The following is a 25,972-nucleotide window of genomic DNA, read 5'->3' on the forward strand; positions in this document are numbered from 1 at the left end:
CATAATGAAACCTGTCAGAAAAAGTTGATTTTTTACCTGCCAAAAAATAAGATTTTTGATGTTAAAGGTTGAATATTTCTATTTGTCAGTTTTTAATTTTAAAATGTCAGTTAAATAGAGAGAGTGTGAAATTGTAATAATTTACGTGAAAATATCATGATTTGGTCAAGATCAGAAAATCCCAAATTAGATCAGGTGTTTTGTCTAATAACTCAACTAATAACGATTATAGACTGTTGGACTACCGTTACGCGAGGACCATGGTGAATAACGTTTCTCACCTTTTATTAGCATATAGAAGTATTATGATTAAATGATCGCGATTAAATGCATGCATGAACGCCATTTTCTAAAACGCTGAAAATTTCCACCACAGACTGTGACTTTTTCACATCTAGGACAGCGGTGACCATTGTAAGCAAGGAGCGTGCATATACCTTCTGATGCGCGAGACAAAGTTGTTTTTCTTTCTATTGGTTTCTAGAAAGCCGTGTTAATACGATTTAGTCACATGTAGTTGAATGGAGACAGATGAGCTTTCCAGTCTGACAGATTCATTGTATAATGTGATAACTTTGACCAGGTAACATTGCATGCCCGTCAAACTAGAGTGACGTAGCACAGTTGAATGAACTCTTTACGTGTTACATACTATGGACGTAAAATCGTGCGAAAGAATCGTACAGTCAACTAACCTGGGTATTCCTACGTGTGCTGGCAGCCATGCTGATGCCATAGACAATGCCAGGAGATCATCAAACTTCCTTACTGGCGCGCACCTTCTCGACGTCCTGGCAGTCTGTCGAAACAAATATGGCGTTAGTCAAGGGGTCTCGTGACCGAAGATACGCTTATAACCGGTCAATGATTAACTTCTGGTCTCCTATTTCAATATAAACAACAATAAACAATATTTCTCTCACCTTGTCAGTGTTTGTGATTGCATACTAGTCCTTAACGTAAGTTATCTTCGCAGCAGGAAACATTGAGCAATAGAAATAATTCCAAAAAGTAATATCATGTTTTGCTATGAATACGTACATGGAAAAGAAAAAAAAGAGGAACATTCTATGTGAAACTATAACGTTCATTGACAAGTATTGCGGTTTTCAACACAGATAAAGCAGTATTGAGATCAAGTCGTAATATTCTTATGATGGAAGTGACACAAGTACAGTACGATCTGTTACATTCAGATATCTAGGTACTCTGGTGAACAGCAGTGAACCATTGCAACGCAAAAATGTATACTGTGGTCAACTTGATAACACTTGACCATTGTCTGAGAGGTCACAGTAAGGACATATTTGTGTTGATTTGTAATGTACTAACATATCACTCACCTACCTGGAGGTCACCTGATATATGACGTTATTTAATTAGAACTGTCTAAAATCAACTGCACTTGTGCCCTTGATTAGGTATTTGCTGTGTCAAATTGGCATAACTATAGAGCTCACTCTTACATGAAATGCACTATCGGCCTTATACACTTGTAAACTGTGTTTATATTGAATTTCAACAAGCTGCTAAGACATTATTTGTCACGACTAAGAGATGAAATAGATGTCACCTATTTCGCCACCCTATCTTCATGGGCCCGAAGCATTCAATCGAATCTTCCTCAGAAGTAGTGTTGTACGATTATGAAGACCAAGCCCAGCAAACTTCAAACAGCAGCTGGCTGGCTGTTGATATCAAATGACTTGTGGTTTAGACATATGGACACTGGTGCACCATCAAGTTCCTTTCAGAAATATTATTTCCTTCACTCATGTTTCTTATTGTAAACATGGGAAAGAAAGTTATAAAACGTACATTCTTTTTATAATTCATTATAATGCGATTCTGTGTATTGCTAATGGAGGTCTAAGCGAAGTAAGCACAGGCACTCGCTTCAGCCTGTGTACGGACCTATAATTGCGGCATAGCAATCACATGGTTGTAAATAGAGTACGTGGGAGCCACGTCGTTGTGAGGGTAATTTTACAACCGATTGAAACTGTATCACTGAGGTGTCATCGAGAATATTAGTTAATTATGGACAAAAACGAAATATACAGACAGTATAGAGAATAAGTGTAAAAGGAGGCGAGAGCAGAAGTCTTTGGCGCATAAACGTTCGCAGACGCAAGCCATGTCGATCTTACACGTCGAACCACAACAGTTATCGTTGAAATGACCGTGGCGCCACATGCAGTAAACAATTACCGTTAACACGATTCACGATGTCACGCTAAACTTAATTTCAATAGTCTTTTGTCAATGTTACTTTGTGCTTTTATGACAGAGAGCTTGATCACTTGGCTAAACTTTAGGGTTGTGCTTTTGAAAATCGAATCGGCAAATTGATTTTCGATTTTTCCCCGTAAACAGATATGAAAATCTGATAGTAGCATGACGATTGCAAAGATTATTACGGCATAACTTAATGCCTTTGTATATTCTCCTTCACCAACAGTTGTTTTCATGGTAAACCATAGCAATTACAGGGTTGTAAATCGTGTACATGGGAGCCAAGTCTTTATGAGGGTAAGCCTGTTGTAATTTGACAACCGATTGAAATTGCATCAGTCAGATTTTATCAAGAATATTAGTTAATTATGGATTAAAATGAAATATGCAGACAGCATAGGGTATCAGTGTAAATAGGAGGCGAGAGCAGAAGTCTTTGGTGGATGAAGGTTCGCAGACGCAACCATGGCGATCGTCGACGTTCATACACTACAGTTATTGTTGAAATGACCGTGGCGCCACAATTAACGTTGACACAATCCACGATGTCATGCTAAAATTAATTGCAATAGTCTTTTGGTAAATTTTACTTTGTGCTTTTATGATTAAGGGTTTCATCGCTTGGCTAAACTTTAGCGCTGTTGAAAATCGAATCAACAAACTGATTTTCGATTTTTTCACCATAAAAAATATGGAAATCTGATCATTACATGATGATTAAAAAGCTTAACATACGGCATGACTGTTCGCCTTTGCATGTTTTCCATCACCGATTGGTAATTTCCCGGCAAATCAAAACTATATGCTGAAGAAACATGAAATCGCCCAGGAAAGTAATCTTGCGTCTATGGAAAATGTCAAAATACTTAGTCATGGTATATATATAGTATATTTAAGGGCTTTTTATAACATGTGTCAATAGCTTATCTCTTTTGTTTTTTTTTTGTTTTTTTTTGTTTGTTTACTCATTTCATATTATCTGTTTTAAAATTGTGCAATGTTATTTTTATTTGGTTGTTGTCCCCGTACTTTTTGGGGTTTTTTTGTTTGTTTGTTTGTCTGTTTTATTTGTACAAGACATATTGTCCCCTAGCTCTTATGCTTTGAATTTCCTCCGTAACCTTTGACCTTGTTCAAGATGCATCATTCCTAAAGATGGTAATCCTGTATGGTTTTCAGGATGCATCACAGATTGTAATCCTGTATGGGTTTGTATCACCCTGTGCATTTACAGCGGACAATCTTGAATTCCTACCCTTCCGAATGTCACCAGTTGACTTCATTTCTGTATGTCTGTGTAATTATTAGCTGTACACTGACAGTTGTATTACGTCTAAATATTCCAATTTGAAGGCATAAATTCATCACTATAAGCGTGATTCAGTGCCTTGCGTTTCCGCTTTTGCTCGCATTCCACGATCGTAACATTTTATAAGTTGAATTATTTATAATTTAAGGCAACTTACCTCACATTCCCAGACAAAAATTTTCAACAGTGGCCGTCGCAAGACTGATAGTCAACAAACTTAGGGGAATAATGGATTTTACCGTTATGTGTATGAAATTTGTCATTGGACTTCTCGCTCTTAAGTAAGACTGCCAATTTGTATTGCAGTAACCCCTTTATCGACATTCATTCTTTGGTCATGATCGTTTTCCTCGCGACTTTCCAAAATTAGCGACAGAATCAACAGTTGATCATTCTTCCTCCTGTCTGTACTCATGGAAAGTTGGTTGCTAAGGAGTGATTGTAACCATATCTGTTGTTGATATTACTCAGCTGTTTGGTCACTCTCTTCAGGATGCGTTGTAGTACACTTTAACGAACTGTTAAAACATTGAGGTGTCTACTCATGTTTTAGTGATATTTACGACGTAAAACGGTAGATGTGATAGGAAGGCTGGAGTTTGTAAATAATCAGTGTTTTTTTCCGGATTGTGAAAAATATCTTCAGCCATTCACGAAAAGTTTATGAAGATAACAAAAAAGTGCTTGATCGAGTGGCTCCGCAGCGCGCGAAGCGAGTAGCCGTACGGCATCTATGAATGCAGCGTGGACATATTAGCTGTACCAGTCGTTTTTTCTCCAAGAATTGTGCATGCTTCTAGACGTTCGAATTCCAGATGCCGAATTTGCCATGTCAGAAAGGACGCTGTACCCGGATAAGGGAAAACTTGAAGTACGTACAGCGTTGTAACACATTTTGCAACTTGATAAAAAGCCTGTGTTGGTACCAGATTGTTCTCATTAGGAAATTTAACCACCAGATTACAATTTCGATGGAAAAAAAAGGCTATCACATCTCCATAGTCCTCTTACAGACTAGAACAAAGGCGGATCCCAGGGATCGCGAACAGTGACTTTAAAACACTTCAAAGTTATTTTTATCGTCTGCTTTGACGTTTGACCTTCTGAGTAGCTTTTGCTTTGTGTCCGAAAGTTACATGGAATAGGCTACTATTGTGACCTCCTGAATAAATAATAATTTAGAAAATGCGATTTAGTAAATTTATCTTAACTTTATTAATGACCACGATGTAGTGGTGATAAGGTAGAAACATAATGTCAATCTCGTCCACTGTACGCGTGCGCAAATCCACTACCCTCTCATCAATGCGTCAAAACCTTGCTGAAATAACTTTATGTTCCACACTCAACCACTTCAACCAAGTCAATGTCAGCTTCTGACCTCGACAGTTAATGTAACTGAGGAGAGCTCACGATATTCCGCTGTCATAGAAAGGATAATTCTGCAGAAGGCTTACCCCAGCAAGGTATTCAACAAAACATTGACACAGTTTAAAATTAGCAGAGCAGTATTTACTTAGTCATACATGTGCTGACAATACGCCTTTTGATAACCTCAACGCAAGCCTACTAAATACCTTGGCTGTTAAAAGCGGGCATTGTTCCAATTGTGATATTATAATCAAAATTGATAACGACACGACGTTGAGCCGATAAGCAGAACTGTTTATGACTTTTTTTGAATGGGCCATGTCAGAAGCACTTAAACATTTTCAAACACTGCGAGTCGACAAAGTCGATAGACTGAAAAATATCAATTGCTTTAATCGTAGACTAATCACAGCTTTTACGTATTGAAGATCGTAAATGGGTCTGGAGTAAAGATGCAATGGAATTCCTAGGTTGAAAGTTGGGCCGAAATGTGTTTCTTGTGACCTTCCTCGTATATCCAGTAACTGGGCCTTTACAAGTGATAATTTAAAGTGCTTGATTCTTTGATGATACTATTATAAGGAATGCATAATGTCACCATGGTCTAAAACTGGAAAAGAAAAGAAAAGAAAAATAGAAATTAAGAAAAAAATGTAAAACTCAATGTCACCTTTGATCACGGAAATACCCTCATTTCAGTGAGAAAAAAGCCTGACAAGGCGCTGCTTTGAAACCAAATGTACATGTACTCAGGACTAGAATGTCTGTTGATGTCAAATATCACCGACTGCTTATATAAATTTATATCTACGTTCTCAGATATTCAGATGGAAAATCATACTAAAGGACGGGATGTAAACGCTCTGCTCTCCCACTAAGAATCGGATAAAAAGAACGAATTCCCACAACTTACAAATCTCCAACTCATCGCAAAATCTCTCCAAACCAGGAATAGACTGACACTCGCTCCATCCTTGAAACTATAGACACATGATAGAGATTCACTCAATACCTGTCCGCAAGGCATTTCTTATGTTGACCTCTAGAAAAGCAAGTTTAGATGACTGACTTGTGTTAAATCATTCACCCTTCCATGTCGAGGTCACCGAGACATGTCGCCCCAGCGCCCTCAGTACTATGTACCACCGATGTATATAGTTATAATCAACCGTCAAAGTGTACTTCAAAAAGCAATGCCATTTGAAAGAACGCAACAAAAAGTCATCATTGAAATCACCATGGAGACAAGATGACTTCATGTTCTTTATTACCTTCAAATATTACGTATTGCCATTGGAATGTGACGCTAGATTCCAGTAACAAGAATGCAAGGCAAATGCCCCGACAGAGCAGAATTTCGGCCAAAGAGACCCAATTTTTCGTTGCGGTCCGGATCCGGACCGTAGAGTCCCCAGTTATCTCCATGGACCTTTGCAGGGATGTGGTGGAGGCTGTATAACGCCGGGAACACACAGAAATATACGCAGGGCTAACCATAAACCAGCACCATAAGTAGGTCTAAGTGGTGTTGCTTGGTTACCAACGGACACATCTGAAACAGTTTATAACTAATCGTATAATACATGCTTTGTCAAACGAATTCAAGTTGGCTCCGCCGGCAATGCACATACACTTCGCATATAGGTGATTAGCACAGCGACTACCCCAGCGACTGTGGTAGTGTATATCGACGTGACGGCAGGGTTGGTAGAAGTAAGATTGGACAAATGAGCTAGGCCAGTTCTACCGAACAGCTGTTGCTTGCATTGACAAAGTTCAGTTCTACCCTGACAAGTATTGCCGGGCTTGTAAATATATGTATGTCGAAGCAAATGTCTTTTGGGTGGGCAGTGTACATATGTATGACAAAGGTAAAAGCTGAGTGGTACGACTTTTTTTTCAAACGCCTGTCACTTGTAAAGTAGTTTTTACAGGTCAGCAAACTGTTATTGCTATCACGTATTCTATCACCATTCATCCGGTCTATGAAGGCAAAAAAGTCAGAGTAAACATACGAGTTAGACGATGATTAATTTAATAGCGCAAAGGGATACAAACAAAACTTATCAGTACTTGACACAAGTTGAAGATTTATATGGCGACACATTGATGCTTAAAACTGTTTCAGCGAAAACGCCCTGCTCCTTCAGATAAGGCTGACACATACTGGTTTTGTGTTCCACTTACTACTGAGAAACAAAAACACGGTGACTGTTTTTACCACTATATCAAAGAGAGCAGGCGAGCGTCAGTTTTGCCGGTTATTGTGTTAATGTTCACATTAGAATCATATGTGAAATTCCAAGGCAAGCAACATAGACCGTGAAACCAAGCCAAATTACAACACGATGCACAGGCAAACTGGAAATGAATAGTCTAAAATGAAGTCTAAAATATGATATTGTTTTCATAATTAAAAATAATAAATCGTAATCACGAAAATTGGTATCACTAAAACAGAGTCATTATTTAATCGCTGTAGGCGTATAAGTCGGTATCGCATGGACAGCCGGCCGTGGTGTCCAGTATACAATGAGTCCCCTTTTATATACTTGATAGTATGCTGGACGCCACGGCCGGCCGCCCATGTTAAACACAACTCATACACCTACAGCGATTTTATCGACTATTGCTCCACAGATGGTAGACAAGTTCACGTATGTTCATTTAAACAATATTTTTGGTCACATGCTTTGACTGTGGCAGATACTAGCGTCATTTATTAATTTGACTTAGGGTTAACGATGACAATATATTTAAAACTGTGAGAATCATCAGTAAAGCCGCCAGTGGACTTATAGTCAAAACAATTAATCTGGTGTCTCATTCAATTATATAGGTTCAGTCTTCAATTGAAATACTCGATTGTTATTTCATTTCCTGGACTCAGAGACATGATGAATAAGTTTTACCGCCAAATAATTCTAAGATCATATTTTAGGAATGGCCAATGTAATATTATCCATTGGTAATTTTTAGGCATTTGTTAATGTTTGATCATGATATACATGGACAATAATACAAAAATCCCTGAAATGTGTTTTCCTCCCATGAGATATTCGCATTATGTTCGTCTTACAACGTTTACAGATGGTTACAAAGGTTTACTTCGAGATATAGTAAACTTGAACAAAAAGAAACAGAAAATACTTTTTATATATAGAATAATAATACAAGACATGGATCTGAAGGATATCTTACCAAGGCTTATCAATGCACAAATTTTAATCTTGCAGAGTGTTTGCTAAAAGCAGGAAAATAGATTTTGGAAGGTTCAGTAAAACGCTTGTCGAATGACTATCTTGGAAAAAATGACTGTGTACTCGGATTTCCAAATACTTGAGCTTTTAGAAAATATCCACTTTATTGGGATTGGGACTACCATAACTGATAATAAATAAACATTGTCTAATTGATATATCGAATATGCCACAGAGCCACTTGACTAAATGGTATGCCTTTCATAAGAATAAAGTACTTGCTCTGGTGATTCTATGTGCAAAGTTTTAGCAGATGTGCACTGTCTATCGATTTTCGGGAAGCCGAATTCAGAATATTATGTTGTGAATATTGTGATTTTGGCTGCCATTCTGCATAATAAATTTATAGTGGATTTGCCATGTGGTTTTTTGAGGAGAAACAATTCATTGATTTTCACAAAATCCAATGGGCTGCTTGCTCATATGACTAATCTTAATTTGTAAGATCACAAGCACGAGTACGCATATGTACCTATTAGCCCTGAGAGTTTAAAACTACGTCAGACAGTTTTTTTTTGAGGAACAGGACGAGAACAACATAAGGAAGAAGAAGACTTAAAACTGCAAGAAGCATTTGCGGGGCCCAAGCGGTTGCAATTGTCGCTAATATAAGCTAGGGACTATAGTGTGATAAATAAGCGCTTTGTTATGGAAGAAAACCTTTATCGTGTTGAATTTTTCTGAAACAAACTAGTTTTGTCAAAGGTATTTGTGCAATCTTAGTTTGAAGGTTAAAATTCATCAAAGGACATCTGCAATTCTAGTTAAAAAATCTGTGCCATTCTGGTTAATATCCTTACGAAATCTACCTACAGGCCTTCTTGTTTCTTGGATAATTGAATGTAGGTTAAAGGTTATGACGAACATTGTATTGGGACACCTGGCGTTTGCGAGTTTCTGAAAGGGCTGTGAATTCTGCAGAAGCATTCATGCTTTAACAGACAAATTCGCTATATTAAATTCTAAAAACAAGTGACACGGGTCGATATGACGTATTGTTACACAAGAATTCCGTGAACGTAAGTCCAAATGAAGACGAGTCGTGCATCAAAATAGTGACAATGAATCCAAGTTGATAATCCTCAAGTAATCACACTTTTTTCGTCATTGAAAACAAATTGATTGATCCAAGTGCTTTGTCACACAAATTAATACAGTGGGAAAATCCTTCCATTTGGAACATGCTAGTCCAAATATCTCTCCTCGAGGAGTATTCTACATCGAATTTATAGCCGCTTTACTGAGCGGAACTTTGATCATTGACCTGACCTATCCCAATGATCAGTAGACTGTCTCTCTATGAGAAGGATGAATGATATTACCGCCTTATTTTAACCCAAATAATTATGTGAGAGAAATTCAGTTAAAATCCGCTATGTCGTAGCAATCAGTCTTTGAGACAAAGGACAGCAGGGCAGTAACCGATAGGAGCTAATTACCATAAAGCAATACTTTTTCCTATTCAAAGAAAAGAGACAACACACTGCAATATTGTACAAGAGGCATTCCAAGAAGTGATGACGTCAAAGTTCTGTGTGTACATATGGAAATGAGGTCGGATTTTACGATCTAAAACGGGCGATATTTTGGGGGTGAGAGTTTGGAATGGGGGCTTTGAAACTTAAGATGATATCCACGCTTAGGCTTTTTCTGCCATATGAATTGATAAAGATAACATGCAAACGAATTTGAAAATTCTATTGGCATGTATCCACATGCCTCCCACCGTGTTGATGCGGGCGTAGGTTTGAGGAGCTACAATGAGAATGAATGATTGACGGTAAAATGAGAGAATGAGAAGACGTGGACAGCGAAGAATAAGCCCCACATTCATTGGAAATAATAGTGGAATCTAGACGAACAAATCGATAAATTGAATTCAAGTAATGGCATCACTTCGGTCAAAAGACATTAAAAAGCAAGCGAAAATATCGCTACCGATGACTCAGAACTCCCAATGTCCGTCAAGGTGTCGACCCCGGCTGTATTTAGACTTTCCGAACTTCGATTCACAATGGATGTTTTTTATTTACATGGACGCATCAATTTTCCCAACACTGACGGGCCGCTAATCTGTTCGGAGGCATTATGGCGAAAATAACTGAAACAAATGACTCGATAAAAATTAGAGCATTCAATGACAGAGTTTGAACTATTATTGCACTTTTTGTCTTTGCCGTTTTGGAATAGGTAATGGTTATAACATGACAAAAAGTTATCACAAAGTAGACAAAATAAACAATAACAGCAAACAATAACAAAAATTATACAAAGGAAAAGGAGTAATCCCTGGATAAATTATATTATAAATAAATATATGTGTACAGAATATCGATGTGAGTCGTTTTTTAATCTTTGTATGTACATTCATATATTTTGCTTGTAGTAAACATGTTATTTCAATGTAAATCATATTTGTATTAGTTTATTTTATGTGGTCATACTATCGATTTTTGGGGTTGTACTTGTACTATGATGATACACAGCTGTTACTTTGCTCTCTAGAAGAAGTATTGCAAATATACCAGTTTTTTTCGACCGTCACATAGAGTGCGATTTGCATTTGAATATACGCCGACTTCTGTTATGTGATCTCTGAGAAATATTCGATGTTCTCGTTGTCGAAAAGTGCCTCGTAGCGTTGCAAGCGATGTCGCCATAGAAACGTTTCGACGTCCTCGTGTCTTGACTGGACTTCTTCTTTAAGGCACTGCAGCATGTACTCAAACCGCTTGCTGTAATGTCTTGATTCAAAAGGTGAAGTTGTTAACAATGAGGAACAAAACATGGGAAGGGAAAAACAGAAGCACACTTTTATAATATACAAAATTCTTTACAAGCGAAAACAAAAGTGTCCGATACATGTAAGAAAAAAAAATATCTGATCATCACAGGATCAAATAGTTCAAATACACACATTTTTTGCCAATTTAAGCTTAACGACTTTACAGATGTACCCGGTAAAACATGCAAGCAATTGTTGTTGCCCTCTTGAAAATGGCGGGAAAAAATCAAAATGGCGGAAAAAATGAACCCGAGATTTAGATGATATACTTGTGTACTACTTTTTCCTGAGTCAAGTGGCATTTGACCCAGTGACCTAATGTAAATGATGTATCCGCTAGTATAGAGCGCTATATTATGTTTAGACATAGGATTTCAGAGCGATATGTATATTGACATACCAGGCCCGGAAGTGGGAAGAATTCGACAATCTATATTATACAAACTTCGAAAATAAAGGTCAAACGCTGAGACAATGAAACTATATATATTAGTGACAATGTATGCGTCAACTTTTAACTTTCTTCCACTATACTATCAAGTGGTTTAGGAAGGCAAATGTGAGTATATGGTATGTCCAGGGACAAGAATATAGATATTCAAGACTAAAAGATTATTTTGATATTGACAGTAACTTACTTAATATTTACGCATTCTTCCAGTAAAATGCGGTAGACTCGCTTCACTTGACGAATGGCATTGTCGACTTCCGCATTCACGTCTCTGCTGTTAATTTGAATATTCCTGAGCCATCTGATATGGTTTCTAACTTCCACTATGCTCTCTCGTAGCACATCCTAGGCAAGGTTGACGTAATCACCGTCGAAGCTCTTGACACAGGTTTTGATATCTGAGATGTATTTTTGTATATAGAGAGACATTCTGCCTGTCGACCGAAACAAATGAATAAAATCACTGTGTCACAAATCGATATACTCGTAGCACTGTGTCTCTGAAGCTGCTATGAACACCATGGAAAGGCCATGCTATTTGAATAAAATCCCAGGCTTATGTATTGACTCAAAGCGCCAATAGACAAACGACACGAAATTTGTTGTAAGGGCCAAAACTCAGTCCTAACCCTGTCGATATAGGCCTATTAGGATATGATTCACATGACGCATAAGTATGTCATACTTTTCTATGTAGGACACTGTGCGACCACTGTTTCAAGCACGTTTTAAGAATGCATTAGGGAAAGTTTACCGATTTCAGAAAAAAAAGTATTGAGTTTATTATCAAAGGTAGGAGAAAACCCGAACATTTTGATATAGTTGACTGGGACTTTGGAAATTGCAGATATTTCAAATGAGCCGTGTGACCAATTATGGTATATTTAACTCAAAGGTAGAACGCACCTCGATGATAGATATTCGGACTCTCAAATTTCTACAAATCTTTTCTGATCTACCACTTATGGGGGCTTGTTTTAAAGCTCTTGATATAAGAACAAATTTCATCGTCTTAGTTTATCGAAAATCGAAAATGTTATTTTTATCCATATAGTTACTAATGATGGCCATTTTAAATTTCAAATATCAGTAAATTTTGGGTAATTTGTTTCCCTAGTACGAAAACTTGCACGGTGACCGATTTTTGTTTTTGATTTAGTAAGAAAATGGCTGAAGAATTCATTGAGGAAAGTTAAAGGAAAAGATGAAGACTTTCACTTTCGCTTTCGCCCTATCTTAACGTGGTTTGCGTTCTATACAGTCTTTGCGTTTACAAATATAAGTACATAACTAGCTCTACACTTGAATAACAAGTAAGCAGAATAAACAAGTTATTTCATAAACTCCGCCTCAAAATGTGTGTATTCCGATTAATCTCTGATAAAGATTCCTAGAAGCCATTAACGTTCTTTGTCCAATACGAGTCAAACGCCGTGAAGACAATTTGTACGCAGTTTGGACGACGCTGATTGATAGGCCCCGGCAGTCGGTCATAACGACAGTGTCAAAGTATCCTCGCAATTTCGGCAAAAGCATTCAAGAAACTGTGCAACGACGATCATTGGAAGTTACATTTCTAGAGATTCTTTATCTGACAAGATGACATTGGGGTACACCTGTCGCCAAATGGAATTGGCCGAGTGCAAACCGCCATATTGCTGTGAGTCAGCACTTTGTAGAACTAAAATTGAAACGAAACGGTTTCTTTAAATCGAACTGGCTGACGGGAAAATGAATGAGATGCTCTTTCAAGATAATTTGGACCGAATTACTTTGCCTTCAATTTGAAAGCTGCCCTCAAATGAAAGACCAAACCCTTGGAAAGTCCAAACCCTTGGAAAGTAAGTACAAAATGCCATTAAAATGTGTTCACAAAGTGTGGATACACGCGGCCAGTTAGATTGCCATTGGATTATAACACAAGTATTAGAAAAAAACACAAAAAGAGGTAGTTTGCAATTCATGGCGTCAAAACCGATCAGGAGAAGGAGAATATGTAGTCAAATATCGACCAATGTCACATCGTATCGACGAATGAGTATTTTACGTGCAGATGTTTTACTATATTTACCTGTACAAGGAGCTGCTAACAAGTCTGTCTTCCACGTAGAACGCGTACACCTCGCTGAATCTACGTGCCGGCGAGGCACACACTGTGACTTGAAAACGAAACGCTTACTGCTTTACGAAGAACGGCTTTTCCTTTTGAAGGCATGGGCTGCACTCCCGGGCTGCACTGTCCTTCTTAGTTTTATTCACTTGATGATTATCAAGGGAATTGGAAAGTCCCGTCTATTTCAGGAACATGACGTCATTGAAAACGAGCGTAGTTTATGTAATCTAACGCTTGAAATCAGTCAAGCGTACCGTCTTTCAAGTTGCAATTGTATAAATTCCTCATGGATCGGGTGTGATTGTTCTTGCATTTTGTTGTAGTGTTAGTTGTCTTTTTGTCCTAATTGCTGTTATTTTTTCTTGACCTGATTTTTTACTGGTTTGTTGCTTGTATTAGTATTTGTATTTTTTTTTCCTCTGTCATTCTGTAAATTTTTAAACGTCGACCTTGTGAAAGATCGGCCTTATTGGCCGAACATGTTATCGACAGTAAATAAAGTTAAATAAATAAATAAATAAATAAACGTTGAACAATGCGCCTTCTCATGAAATAAAGCGCCGGCGTCTACTGTATTTCAATTCAATGGGGAGTTGTAACGCTAGACTATTTTACCTGTCCAGCAAAGCAGCAACCGAGAGTGAGCGACTGGCGGCGCGCTTCAAAATTACTTGAACCTGTTCCCTACCAAGTTTTAATTTCAGTGTATGTCTTTACCAACCTTAAGTATCGTACAGAACAATCACAACACACACGCACGTGCACAAAAAAATCATTTGTACAAAAGCTGAATGTCACAACGGGAGATGATAAAACTTCAAGTCAAGTGCAAACAAAACGATCGGAAATATTTATTGACTTTTAAAGCAGATCTACCAGCATTTATTACTCCGAGTAACTAAAATAACATTGTCACTTTAGTTGATATACATTTACACAAAGGTAAGAAATTGTTTATATTTTTTTCCACGGAGACATGCAGACATAACAGATGAGCAGACGTTAAATAAATCAGCTAAATCACCGTGACTGTGTCGTCACATGATTCCCTCGGGGAAGGTACAGGTATTCGGACTTTCATACTTTAACAAAGTATTTCCCTGATCGATGTACAGCTTGTGGGGATTCACTTTAAAGTTCTTGGTGAAAAAAATACAAAAAACTTTTTACAGTCTTAGTTTTGCTAAAATAGAAAATCCTATTCTTCTCCATTTGATTAGCACAGGGAAGGCGACCATTTTCAATTTCAAATATCGGTAAATCTCGAGCTCGGGTAAGTTGTTTCTCTTGTACCACAATTTGTACGGTGACCCCTAATTTTTATTATTGATTTCGAAAGAAAATGGTTGAAATACATGAGAAAAACGTGAGCCAAAGTTGAAGTCGATCACTTTCGCAATGCAAAATAAGACGTGAAAACTAGGACGGGAAAATAACATCTACAGAGGCATGAAGAGTGATGCACCGACGATTTTGATCAACTGTGTATTATCATTGACGACGCATTATCGTTTGACTTGCATGGTCATGCAATGTTCTTTTGCATTTATACAAAAAAATGAGCACTAGATGTTTGACATAAATACATGACGTTGTTTGACCATGGATGTCCACGCTTTAAAAATGACTGAGGCATACGTGCGTAAAATCTCATCGTCCTACAGAGAATGTCTTAGAATACAACTTGGTATTTGCATTACTTTAATACAAACTCGAATACAATTTCGAATACAGCAAGAGTAGTCGTTACTGTCACACTTTTCCCGCGCATATTATGCATTCTTGCCTTTAAACGATATTCAAAATTTACGTGACAGGTAAAAGAACACATAGAGCTTCGCATAGTATTCTTACGAAAGACTTTAGAGCTGACTTGTCATTAGGTACATCAAGAAGGTGCATTTACACCTTGCAAAACCTGTTTGATAATGCATCTTTTGTTAATTCAGATATTGAATTGAATAAAATCCACTGATGACGCGAGATTTATAAACTTTTATCAAAAAACCTGTTAAGGATGTACGATAGGTAAATTAAAAGTAATGTCATTTCTCTAAATTGTCAATTTTTGGATTCTCCTTTGTAAGTATTATCAAAATGTGTGATAAAATATAGGGGTCACCGCGCTCGTTTGTGAGATAAATGACCATGAATTTTGCCATTTGTGAGAAAAAATGCTGTGTCAGCATTTTTTCACCAATGCATTTTCTATGGACGAAATAATTCAATGCTGTTTATCTCAAAATTTAGCGCGGTGACCATATAATTTTATTTGATCAGTATTATTTATGTCTCTAGACTGAGCTTTGAGCAAATTTTCATGAAAATGACATTAGTAGAAATGATTTTCCAGCAAATTTCGATGTAATCCTATGGGAAGTGACAAATTCCACGCGCGCGTACCGCTCGTACATCCTTAAACCGTCCCTGATGACCACATTATGTAATACTCTGAACATATTCACATTTTTGAAAATAATTACCCCAAAATTATTGCTTAATCGTTTCATGTACATATAATATACACAAGGTGACTAGCAGCATTGTTCGCATTACTTCCGTCAGCTTCTTTGTGTCGGCGTCACACGACAAAAACATTTCAATGACGTCATCAAGATGTGACGTTTTTTATCCACACTGAAACCCTTCTAGAGGTGCTTCTACTGACAGGGGAAATCTTCGATAAGACAAGACAAGATGGTTGCCTTGCACCCGCTTTATATATAGTCGGCGAGGCATTCAATTATTTCAACTTGTTGAATTCTCTTTCAGGAATTGAGCCACCTCCTCTTCGTAGCGTTCCTTCCAAGCCACGTTAATGCCGATTTGTTCGATGGCAAGAAGTGCTGACTTATCACCAGAACCTCCCGGGGGATTCTGGGAAAATAGCTGCTCAAGCTGGAGACAGGTAACAAAAGAAAAACACTTACACTTTCGATCAGAGAAGAAATACTTCCATCATAAGCTGTCCACTAAATAATCGAAAACGTACTTAGAACGAACTAGTCAGAAACTTAAATTGTCATAAACTTTAAAGTCTTTGGAAAATTAAGATCAGCGTATTCATTCCGCAACTGCTTGCGCCCTCTATAGATAGGCTTATCACTCACCTGTTTCATCTGTGACTTATTATTTATCAATGACGTCACTCCCTGAATCATTTCTCCAAAACCAAAAACTAAGCTGGCAAACCTGTATAAAATACAAAAATCGTACATTTTACTTTCCTCCATAGATTTAACACAGGGATGGCAGCCATTTTGAATTTCAAATATTGGTCAATGACAGGTAATTTGATGCCTCTAGTACCAACCTTTGCATCGCGATCCTTTATTTTTATTCTTGGTTTGGTGAGAGAATGGTTGAAAGTTTTATCTAGGAAGGTCTCGGCAACAGTTTAAGACTTTCTTTTCGAGGCGCATACTACCATAATAAAATCATCTTCTTTTGGCTTAAGTATCATGCAATGATATAGACAGCAATTGCGCCGCAGAAGTCAGAAATCAGAATCGTGTCAAATTACCTTTCTCGGATAACGTCCCATTTTTCCACAATGAAATCAAAAGCCAAGGCTTGCCCAAAATGTGTCTTTCCCACGCTACCAATATTCGACGGACCGTATTGCATCCGAACTTTCGTGCTATCCAAGCTCCATTCCATGAACCTGACAACAACAATTATTTGCACTCAGGCTGTTAACTGTACATAAGGTTTTGAAAATGAAAACATTTCCATCTTGAGACGAATGATTCCACTATCCCTGTCATGTTCGATTGAACAGGTGGCGGATTATTTTTTCCAGTAATAAATGTTTATTGCATTGATTTAGTACTTGTAGGACGTTATTGAAATTTGGAAATGTGAAAGCAGTTTGCAGTTGCCCTTCTTCTACGAGTTTATATATTCCCGCCCCGCAAATTGTGTTCCCTTCGCTGACTCAAAATTGAAGCGACTCGAGGCAGGTCATTTCCAAAAGCCACTGTAATTGAATCTTCTCACTAAAACACTTTCACTGCGTAATTAATTTTTATACATGCATTCCTGTGCGTAGTTTTCTATGAAAGTATAGCCTTATAAATATTGATTTACATGTATGAGCTGTATTTTTGTAATTATAAGAGTATCTGGGACAATTTTTTCAGTGAGTATTGCAATATGACAGAGCATCATAAAAATGCACAAAAGGTCATGTGACACATCTAGAAGGTCACATGATCATGGCGGCCATATTGGATTTTACAGAAAAAATTCAAAAATTCTTGCGTTTTTTGTTGTTTCAATATATAATGTATTTTTTTCAGCGTAACACTTTAAAAATTACTACTTACGTTTTATTAACTCACATTCAGTAGGGGGAACACATACTCTAAAACATATTCCACATAAGTGAGGTTAATATGCACATTATTTCAAGTTCATCTTTAAACAACGGGTATCATCTGAGTCGATTCTGACATTCAAAAGAGAGCTATATTATATATAAGCTTATACACTGGTAGCTAGTCCGATATGTAATTGTCATTGATAGATTGATGTCGTACAACATCCACAGGATACCCCATCAACGTTTGTGACGTCGGTCACCGGCCCTCTGTCGCACTGTTCTCTCAGCATGCTCAGCTGGCCTACCTTCCTGTCTTGCGTGCAATCTTTGTCTTTGTTCAACTGGTTCGGGAATGTATTCAAGTTTGGTATTACTAGTTGTAATCTCTATTAGGGATTTTTATTCACCATTGTTAGATCTGTTTTAATATTTCAATGTAGTTTTTTCGAGTGTATGTTTTATTGTATGGGTCATCGACCTGAAATAAGGGATAATAATAATAAAAATAATTTGAAATTTGACTTCCGCTATCTCCGTGAGTATAGTTTCACGATCAGTGACAATTCCACTATCACTGTCTACGCGCCTCCCGCAGTCTGGCCGTTGGCGCAGAATGCGCCTCCCGCGGTGAAAATGTATCCTTTACTTACCTAACTTATCATTTACAATATCCCTTACTTACCATATGATTTCCCCGTCGTCTATACCCGTTTACAAGCCTCCTTATAACAGACAACGGTCCCTAACTCTTTATTGTCTACACTTTTCGTACACAATATCATTTTTTTTTATTATCTTTCATCCACATGAATATACTTACGACATACTGAGAAATACAGATGTGAACAATACATAAATTACCTCCATAGTACCCAAGGATACTGCGATGCTGCCAAAGCCTTACGTAATGCGTGTGCGTCATCAGCATGGCTTGATACCTCTTGCCGTTGCCATGCTGTGTCCCCACAGAGTAACAAGAGACAGAGTAGCAACACTTGCATGCCTTTTGTTCCATGGTCGTCTCAGTAGACTATTGGCTTTTCATATTAAAATGAGCTCCAAAGGTGTTAAACTTTTTGGAGGCTTTGTTTGTGGTTGATGATTACACGAGATTATGCGAAAAATACGACGAGATGGCATCGTACTGCCAGTCGCGTAGCAACCATAGTTACTTTGTGAGCTCTCAGGCCAGAAACACTGCTTCACGCCAATCAAAACATAACACGGCAGCAGTTTCATAAACATGTCCTTCCTTGACGCACGTGTAAAAGAGGGTACGACTGACCGTAAACCATTGAGTAAAACCAGACAGTATCGATAAAAGACTTTCAAATTTGGTTCAACACACTCATTATATATTCATAAAAATATGAGAGGAATTTTTTAAAACGGTAAAACTCGTTTTCCTGAAGCTCAAAACACTCCCGTTTTCGCCAGCATGTCAATTCTGCTCAGCACCACACGACAACAACAACACAAACTTTGCCGAACATACTTTCGCTTAACAATTGGCGAAAATCCGAAAACTACCGAAGGATTCATGGTCGGCACTCTTCGGAAAAGAGAGGTGGCAGCAACCTTAGGCGAGGCGAACATGGATGGGTTACGTAACCGCTTCACGCCTTAAACAATACCCGTTGCCACTCTATCTATCTTTCTCTATGGTGTCCCATACCTCGGAATCTCCCTTCATTACACCAACGAAATATACAAAACTTTTTAAATCGGCTGGAATTCTGTAAACAATTTAGAATCAGTTCAGTATTATGATAAACGTTAGAGTATATTAAAATAAAACAATAAAGTAGAGCACAGCTAGAATGCGATACAGTATACAGTACAGAACAGTACAGTACAGTACAGTACATTACAGTACAGTACAGTACAGTACAGTACAGTACAGTACAGTACAGTACAGTACAGTACAGTACAGAACAGTCCAGTCCAGTCCAGTCCAGTCCAGTCCAGTACAGTACAGTACAGTACAGTACAGTACAGTACAGTACAGTACAGTACAGTACAGTACAGTACAGTACAGTACAGTACAGTACAGTACAGTACAGTACAGTACAGTACAGTACAGTACAGTACAGTACAGTACAGTACAGTACAGTACAGTACAGTACAGTACAGTACAGTACAGTACAGTACAGTACAGTACAGTACAGTACAGAACATAACAATATAGCAAAACACAGTACAGTATAGTAGAGGACAGGACAGTACAGGACAGTCGAGGACAGTGCACCAGAGTGCAGTACAGTACAGTTCAGCACAGCACAGCACAGCACAGTACAGTACAACACAGTCAATACAATACAATACATACAATACAGCACAGTGCCGTACAGCACAGTGTAGTTCAGAACAATATTTTATATCATAATGTATAATGCCATTGCTTTCTTCGAATTCAAATGTCGAAGCTAAGCAGTGTAGCAATGTATTCTTTAACAGGAGTCTAGTATAAACAGATGAGGAACTCACTCTTCGTCCTTGTTGAGCCAGTTGTCAAATAATGTGACAGCTTGACTGACAGCCTCTTCGTCACCATTTTCACACAGCGTCTTCAGGGTCAAAGTTCTCAAAAATCGCTGTTGCAAGTTGCCCTTTGACCCCAGGGTACCGTAGTTGTCTCCCACGCCCCAGCCGAGAAGGGCTACGAGGTGGCCTGCCTTCTGCTTAATGTAATTCTGCGTGTTAACAAAATCATGCAAAATTTACGAAACTGGAGATTTCAATGACATTTGTATGTCAGTATTAATCAATCATTTCTAATGCACAATACTAAATAGACGAAAGGATTTAAAATTGAAAAGTTGACATAAAATGGAACGAGATTTTGAATTGTAAAATTATTTAATCATAAGGATTAAATAACGTGTGTTTGCATAATTAGTGTAAATATTTGGAAAGTAACAGTATAAATCGCTATACCTTTTCAACGTGAAAATTGATAAAACGACTGCTCTGGAAAGAATCAACAGAAGCAAATTCAGATTTTATGAATATAGATGGAACTAATTGGAATGTTTTTTTTGCAAAAAATACAGCTTACATTTTGTATAAGGTTTAAAAACCACCATGATTGGAACTATACACTGTTCTCCAGTAATTTAAATCAGCCTAGAATTAAAACTTTTCATATATACCTCTACGATCAAAAGAAGATATCAAAACATACCTGCAGAAGGCCGTAAGATTCTGTAGTGTACATCCGTTTACGTATGTAATTGAAACCTTTCATAGCAGCCATCCAAGGAAGATAATCATTTTCTCTGTCGAGATACAGTGTGACACTTAAAGCACGGTTTGTATCCAGTAACCCAGCTCTGAAACAAACACAATTGTACATTCGTCAACAGAACAAGCGCCGATAATAGCGTTCTATCATTATCTGCAGTGTCATCATCATCATCATCATCATCATCGTCGTCGTCGTCGTCGTCATTATCATCTTCATCATTTACATCATCAAAACCAGTACAATTACCTTACAGTAACCATCTTCGTCAACAACAACAACAACAACAACAATGACAAAAGCAAAATACCGGAAGAACAGACACATCTCCACAGAAACCATCAACACAAGTATTGGCATGAAGATCGTAATCCGCAATTGTAAAATAACTATTAACAAATTTCAGAACGACCAGTGTCACCGCACAGCCTCACCTCTGAAGCGCAAAGGCGTCATCCAGTATGGCTGCTCTCGTAGACGGCGAGAACTCAGTGTGATCTCTCTGCAGTTGATCGGTGAGGGCGTCCCAGTTATCGTTTTCGTAGTTGACACGGTAGAACCCGGCCTTGTCTTTGTTCCCTAGTATCCAGTTTCCTTGGTAATCAATCTTCATCTCGATATTCGCTGTCATGAAACGTATCTTTACATGAATCTTTGCAGTCATTTTTATCGTAGCAGAAGAAATGTTTGAATGATACTATAAAAGTTAAAATTTTTGCTAAACTTTCTGCTGAAAAAAATTTAAGTTTGAGTGCACTTGATTAAAAAGATTGAAAGACCCGTCGATCGACAGCGGTCTTTACGCGTAGAAAGCGCCCTCGAGCGACATATCTTTCAGTCTACTATAGCTAAAGAAACTGGGCCCATCTTCTTTCTGGTGTAAATATGTGGTAAATTGACTGTGCCTTCTTCGATGAATATATTAACATACCCCTAGGATAATCATGAATTGTACTTTAGCTACACGTAGGCTCGGTGTTTTCAGGTCTCGTTAAAGTCTGTGATATTTGGGTCAGTCACCATTCTCTAACTCTGTTCTAGTAAAAATAAATAAAAAATAAAGGTAAGTAAAATATTGACAGTACCTAAACGTTACTCACTCGAGTTCATTTCCAACCATTGACCTTTTGGAGTCCTGTTCGTATGGGTTAGATATGCAAAATATATGAACCATTGGTACCTGTTAAGAGAAAAATAACCATACAGAGACATTACTTCAATTAATTTGTAATAGCTTACATACAGTCCATTGGCAGTCGAAGCCTCACAGCTTAGAAAGTAGTTTTATGATCACATTTATAACCACTCCTCTTTCGATCAAGATCATTCCATGATGAAGTTGTTTGCGCTGATCTATTTAATTGAACGTTTCGTCGGCTCTTTCAGCCAGTGTAGGAGGAGAGAGTTGCTGTCCAAGTTACTGTTTACATGATAATAACGCAAATTAAAATAAACTGTATATCAATATCAATGGAAAACAAAGGAAAGTAGACAGTCTTTACTTATGTAATTTGAAGCGTCGAACTGATAGAATGTGATGTGTCGATAATGGTCCAGAAGTAGGCGAAATCAAAATTGTTATCAGCATGCATGTATATCATGGCAAATACAAACTTCGTAAACACAAATACAAAACATTTTCACTGATGTTTACACATACTGAGACTCTAGGAATACTAGACAAATTTTAGTGTTAGTAAAGTATCTATCACCTGTATGGGCTATCATTGATATTAATATCCGGATCCTCTGTCTGAATCGTAAAATGGCTTTGCTTGACGTTCACATTGCGCATGCTTGATGACCTATCCCTTGACAGGGTTACGACGGGATATCCTTTCTGGAGTGTCCATGTGTCCATTATTTCTTTAATCTGCAGTCCGCTATTTGCAACCTGTTTCAAAAATTGAGAATATTGGACTCAAGTTCTTTTAAAACAGACCATTGCCGTTAAAGTGTCTTATTAAAGAATTCTGTTTTACACTGTTTCGGTCATGACAAACTTATCTTCTGAAACAAACATTGAATGTTACAATCATTCCGCTTTTTTTTCATTTGTGATATTCAGAAGTATTCGAACGGCAAAAGTAACGTAATTTTAATACCAGTCGACTATTTATAAATAATACCACTCGACTATTTATAAATAATACCACTCGACAATTTACAAAACGCACAATAAGTGACTCTTGACTTACCTCAGAAAATTCTTCCCACAGTTCATCCATATCAGCATTAGAAAACATGTATTTCTTGATATAATTCTGGAAGTAAGCGATATCAAAATCATGCAGACAAGAACATCGTTTACGTCATATTTAACAACACAGAGAAATGTCATTCGTGTTCGTTATACGTAACACGTTTAAGGCAATATCGTACGATCACATTTTTCGATAATGCAATTTGATCAACTGACAAAAAAGGCTGATTTTCATCTCTTCAAAATTGTGATGATTCGATCTGTTGAAGAGAAGTGGTCTTAAAAATATACTGCTATACGCAGGTGAATTCTGCAGGAAGAACGTATCGTTGGATCTTTGGCACGATAAATACTACCAGACAACTGTGTGTCCGCTTCCAACAGTCGCATGTGATCTATAAAATGTATTTTTGTTAGTTCGGGAAATAATGCTGCTTTCTAAGGAACGAGAGTTTTATACCACTCATCTTTTATCAATACTGTTTGAAGCTAAACATTTCGTGTGAAATATGGCGAGTCTCACAAACAAAACACTTTAGTTCAAAGTTCAATAATTCTATTTGGCTTCCGTAATATCATGCAACTACAATATTTCATTTCATTTATTATTTTCGTTTGGTGTTTTTTTCTTTTTACACCAAAAACTACCAGAGAGAAACAAATATTCACTTTTACTGATTATAATGTAAGCCAACAGAAGCAAAGAAATTTAGGGGCATAACTATTCTGTCTTATTGTTTGCTAAGGGTACTATTAATAACAGATGAATTAGAAAATACCCTAAGTTGATGTTTTGCCATGGCATTGCTTAGCATGACACCCCTTTTCAGCAGTTTTGACCAATCAGCGAAGAGCTCACCTGAAGGGCACTGCGAAAAGTCGTTTCGCCGACAAAGTATCGCAACATATAAATGACACTTAGACCTTTCCAGTAGGTGACTACGTCATAAAACTGCACAATATCATCAGGATTGTTGATTGGCGACGACAAAGGGTGAGAGTTCATGAAGGCGTCCATTTCTAACGCTGGCAGCACTGATTGGGCGATTACCATCTCGTTCTGAAAAATGGGATTAGACATGCCAGCGTACTATAATTGCAGAAGGCAATGAGTATTGGAACCGATATAGGGTGTTCGGAGAATGCTAGCAGGTTGTCAGAGTCTTAACAGTAGGTTAGTGCAAAGTTTCCAAAGTAGCAGCACAACAAATGTTCAGTTCAACTTTCAGCGCCGTATTGAATTTGTTGATTTGTAGAATTCACAATCTGTTAGCTCAGGAATGTTTGCTTCGTGCCATGAAATTTAATATTAAATTATCCCGGGTGATAGTTATAATCATTACAATGTACCCAATCTCGCATTGTAAACTGGTTTGAAAATGCCATGGTTGCCTCTTTTACCACTCAAATCGGAAATTTACAATATCTAAAGCATAATATATTATAGCCAAGACTGGGGACTATGCGCCCAACTGGTTACCATTTGCCCGCCGTCAGTGGGGCTAAAGATTTCCTGCCTCCAAGGTAAATAGTCCCTTGCTCTAACTATAATGGTTTTATTACATGCCTCTCTTAGATAGTTTTCATTCCAATGTTTTGGTTTATGGTCAAATGACAAACAATTATGTGCTCTATTACAATTTAAGATGAAAATCTGTTAAAAATGGAACATTTTCATCGTCGATCGGCGCATTGATATTTGAACAAATGTTATGAGGTTTATGATTATTTTATGCTTAATGTTCTTATAATCGGATTTCCCTGCGTAAAAATGATTTGAGCATTTTTAAATCGCAAACTTGTCAAACTAAAAGAGTTCCGGTACAGTGGCAGTCAAATAATGACTATACGGTCCGCGACGTCACTAACGAGTTGCCATTAAATCCCATAAAGCGCGTTGCCTTCGATATACGAGGCATGTAATATACAAAATATTATGTTCAATAGATTGCATAGAAGATTACTGAATGCCGCCACATTTTTTCCAGTATCGGTTGTGAGTCATTATTTGAAACATTTAGAAATACATGACACAATTCACACTATGTGTTACCCACCATCCCTCCAGTCAGGAAATATTTGATTCAAAGCTTCTGACGCAAACATTGAGGCGAAGCCTTCTTTGAGCCACAAATCTGTCCACCATTTTGGAGTGACCATATTACCGAACCACTGAAGAAAAAGGAAGCCATATTTTAATACATATCATTCATCGGTGTAAAACTCTGGCAATACGAAAAAATTATTTGCTATGACGTCCTTTGGCAGTAAATTTTTAAAATGATTACAATTTCAAAGAAATTTATCATCATATTTCTTTTTTTTTTTCAGAACAGCGCGGTCATAAAATAGACTATGGAAAACAAATCCCTTCGCCAACACATTTCTCACGATCGATGTTGACGACAAAAACTGTCGAGAAAATGAGCAAATTTATCCAAACGTGTACGCACATAGTTATATTACTGAAATTTAATGAAAAGATAATTTCTCATAAAATCTGAATCGTTTAATACCATGTGTGCGATTTCATGAGCGATCAGATCGGCTGTGTCTTCAAGAACTTTTGCAGCAGATTCCTCTTCGTCGACGATGGTGGCGCTCTCGCGGAGTGTAATAAGACCCCAGTTTTCCATGCCTTTTGCGGGATGGTCAGGTACCACAAAGAGATCTGGTA

General features: G+C 37.6%; 1 protein-coding gene and 1 long non-coding RNA gene across 2 annotated transcripts; both read right to left on the reverse strand.

The window, feature by feature from the left end:
- Positions 1 to 10,677: 10,677 nt before the first annotated feature.
- Positions 10,678 to 13,694, reverse strand: LOC139128865 (uncharacterized). Its single transcript, XR_011551433.1, has 3 exons — positions 13,483 to 13,694; positions 11,599 to 11,845; positions 10,678 to 10,919 (listed from the first exon to the last, which is right to left on the reverse strand). It is a non-coding gene; the product is annotated as an uncharacterized lncRNA (long non-coding RNA).
- Positions 13,695 to 14,807: 1,113 nt separating this feature from the next.
- LOC139128866 (thyrotropin-releasing hormone-degrading ectoenzyme-like) lies at positions 14,808 to 22,982 on the reverse strand. The gene is made up of 8 exons (XM_070694571.1): positions 22,805 to 22,982; positions 22,193 to 22,272; positions 21,527 to 21,716; positions 21,033 to 21,180; positions 20,336 to 20,541; positions 17,048 to 19,584; positions 16,635 to 16,716; positions 14,808 to 16,422 (listed from the first exon to the last, which is right to left on the reverse strand). The coding sequence occupies exons 1-6, from the start codon at positions 22,951 to 22,953 to the stop codon at positions 19,494 to 19,496; spliced, it is 864 nt and encodes a 287-aa protein (XP_070550672.1). The 5' UTR covers positions 22,954 to 22,982; the 3' UTR covers positions 14,808 to 16,422; positions 16,635 to 16,716; positions 17,048 to 19,493.
- Between the last annotated feature and the right edge of the window lie 2,990 nt (positions 22,983 to 25,972).

This window comes from Ptychodera flava, unplaced genomic scaffold (assembly GCF_041260155.1).
Source record: "Ptychodera flava strain L36383 unplaced genomic scaffold, AS_Pfla_20210202 Scaffold_75__1_contigs__length_567515_pilon, whole genome shotgun sequence".
Taxonomy (NCBI): domain Eukaryota; kingdom Metazoa; phylum Hemichordata; class Enteropneusta; family Ptychoderidae; genus Ptychodera; species Ptychodera flava.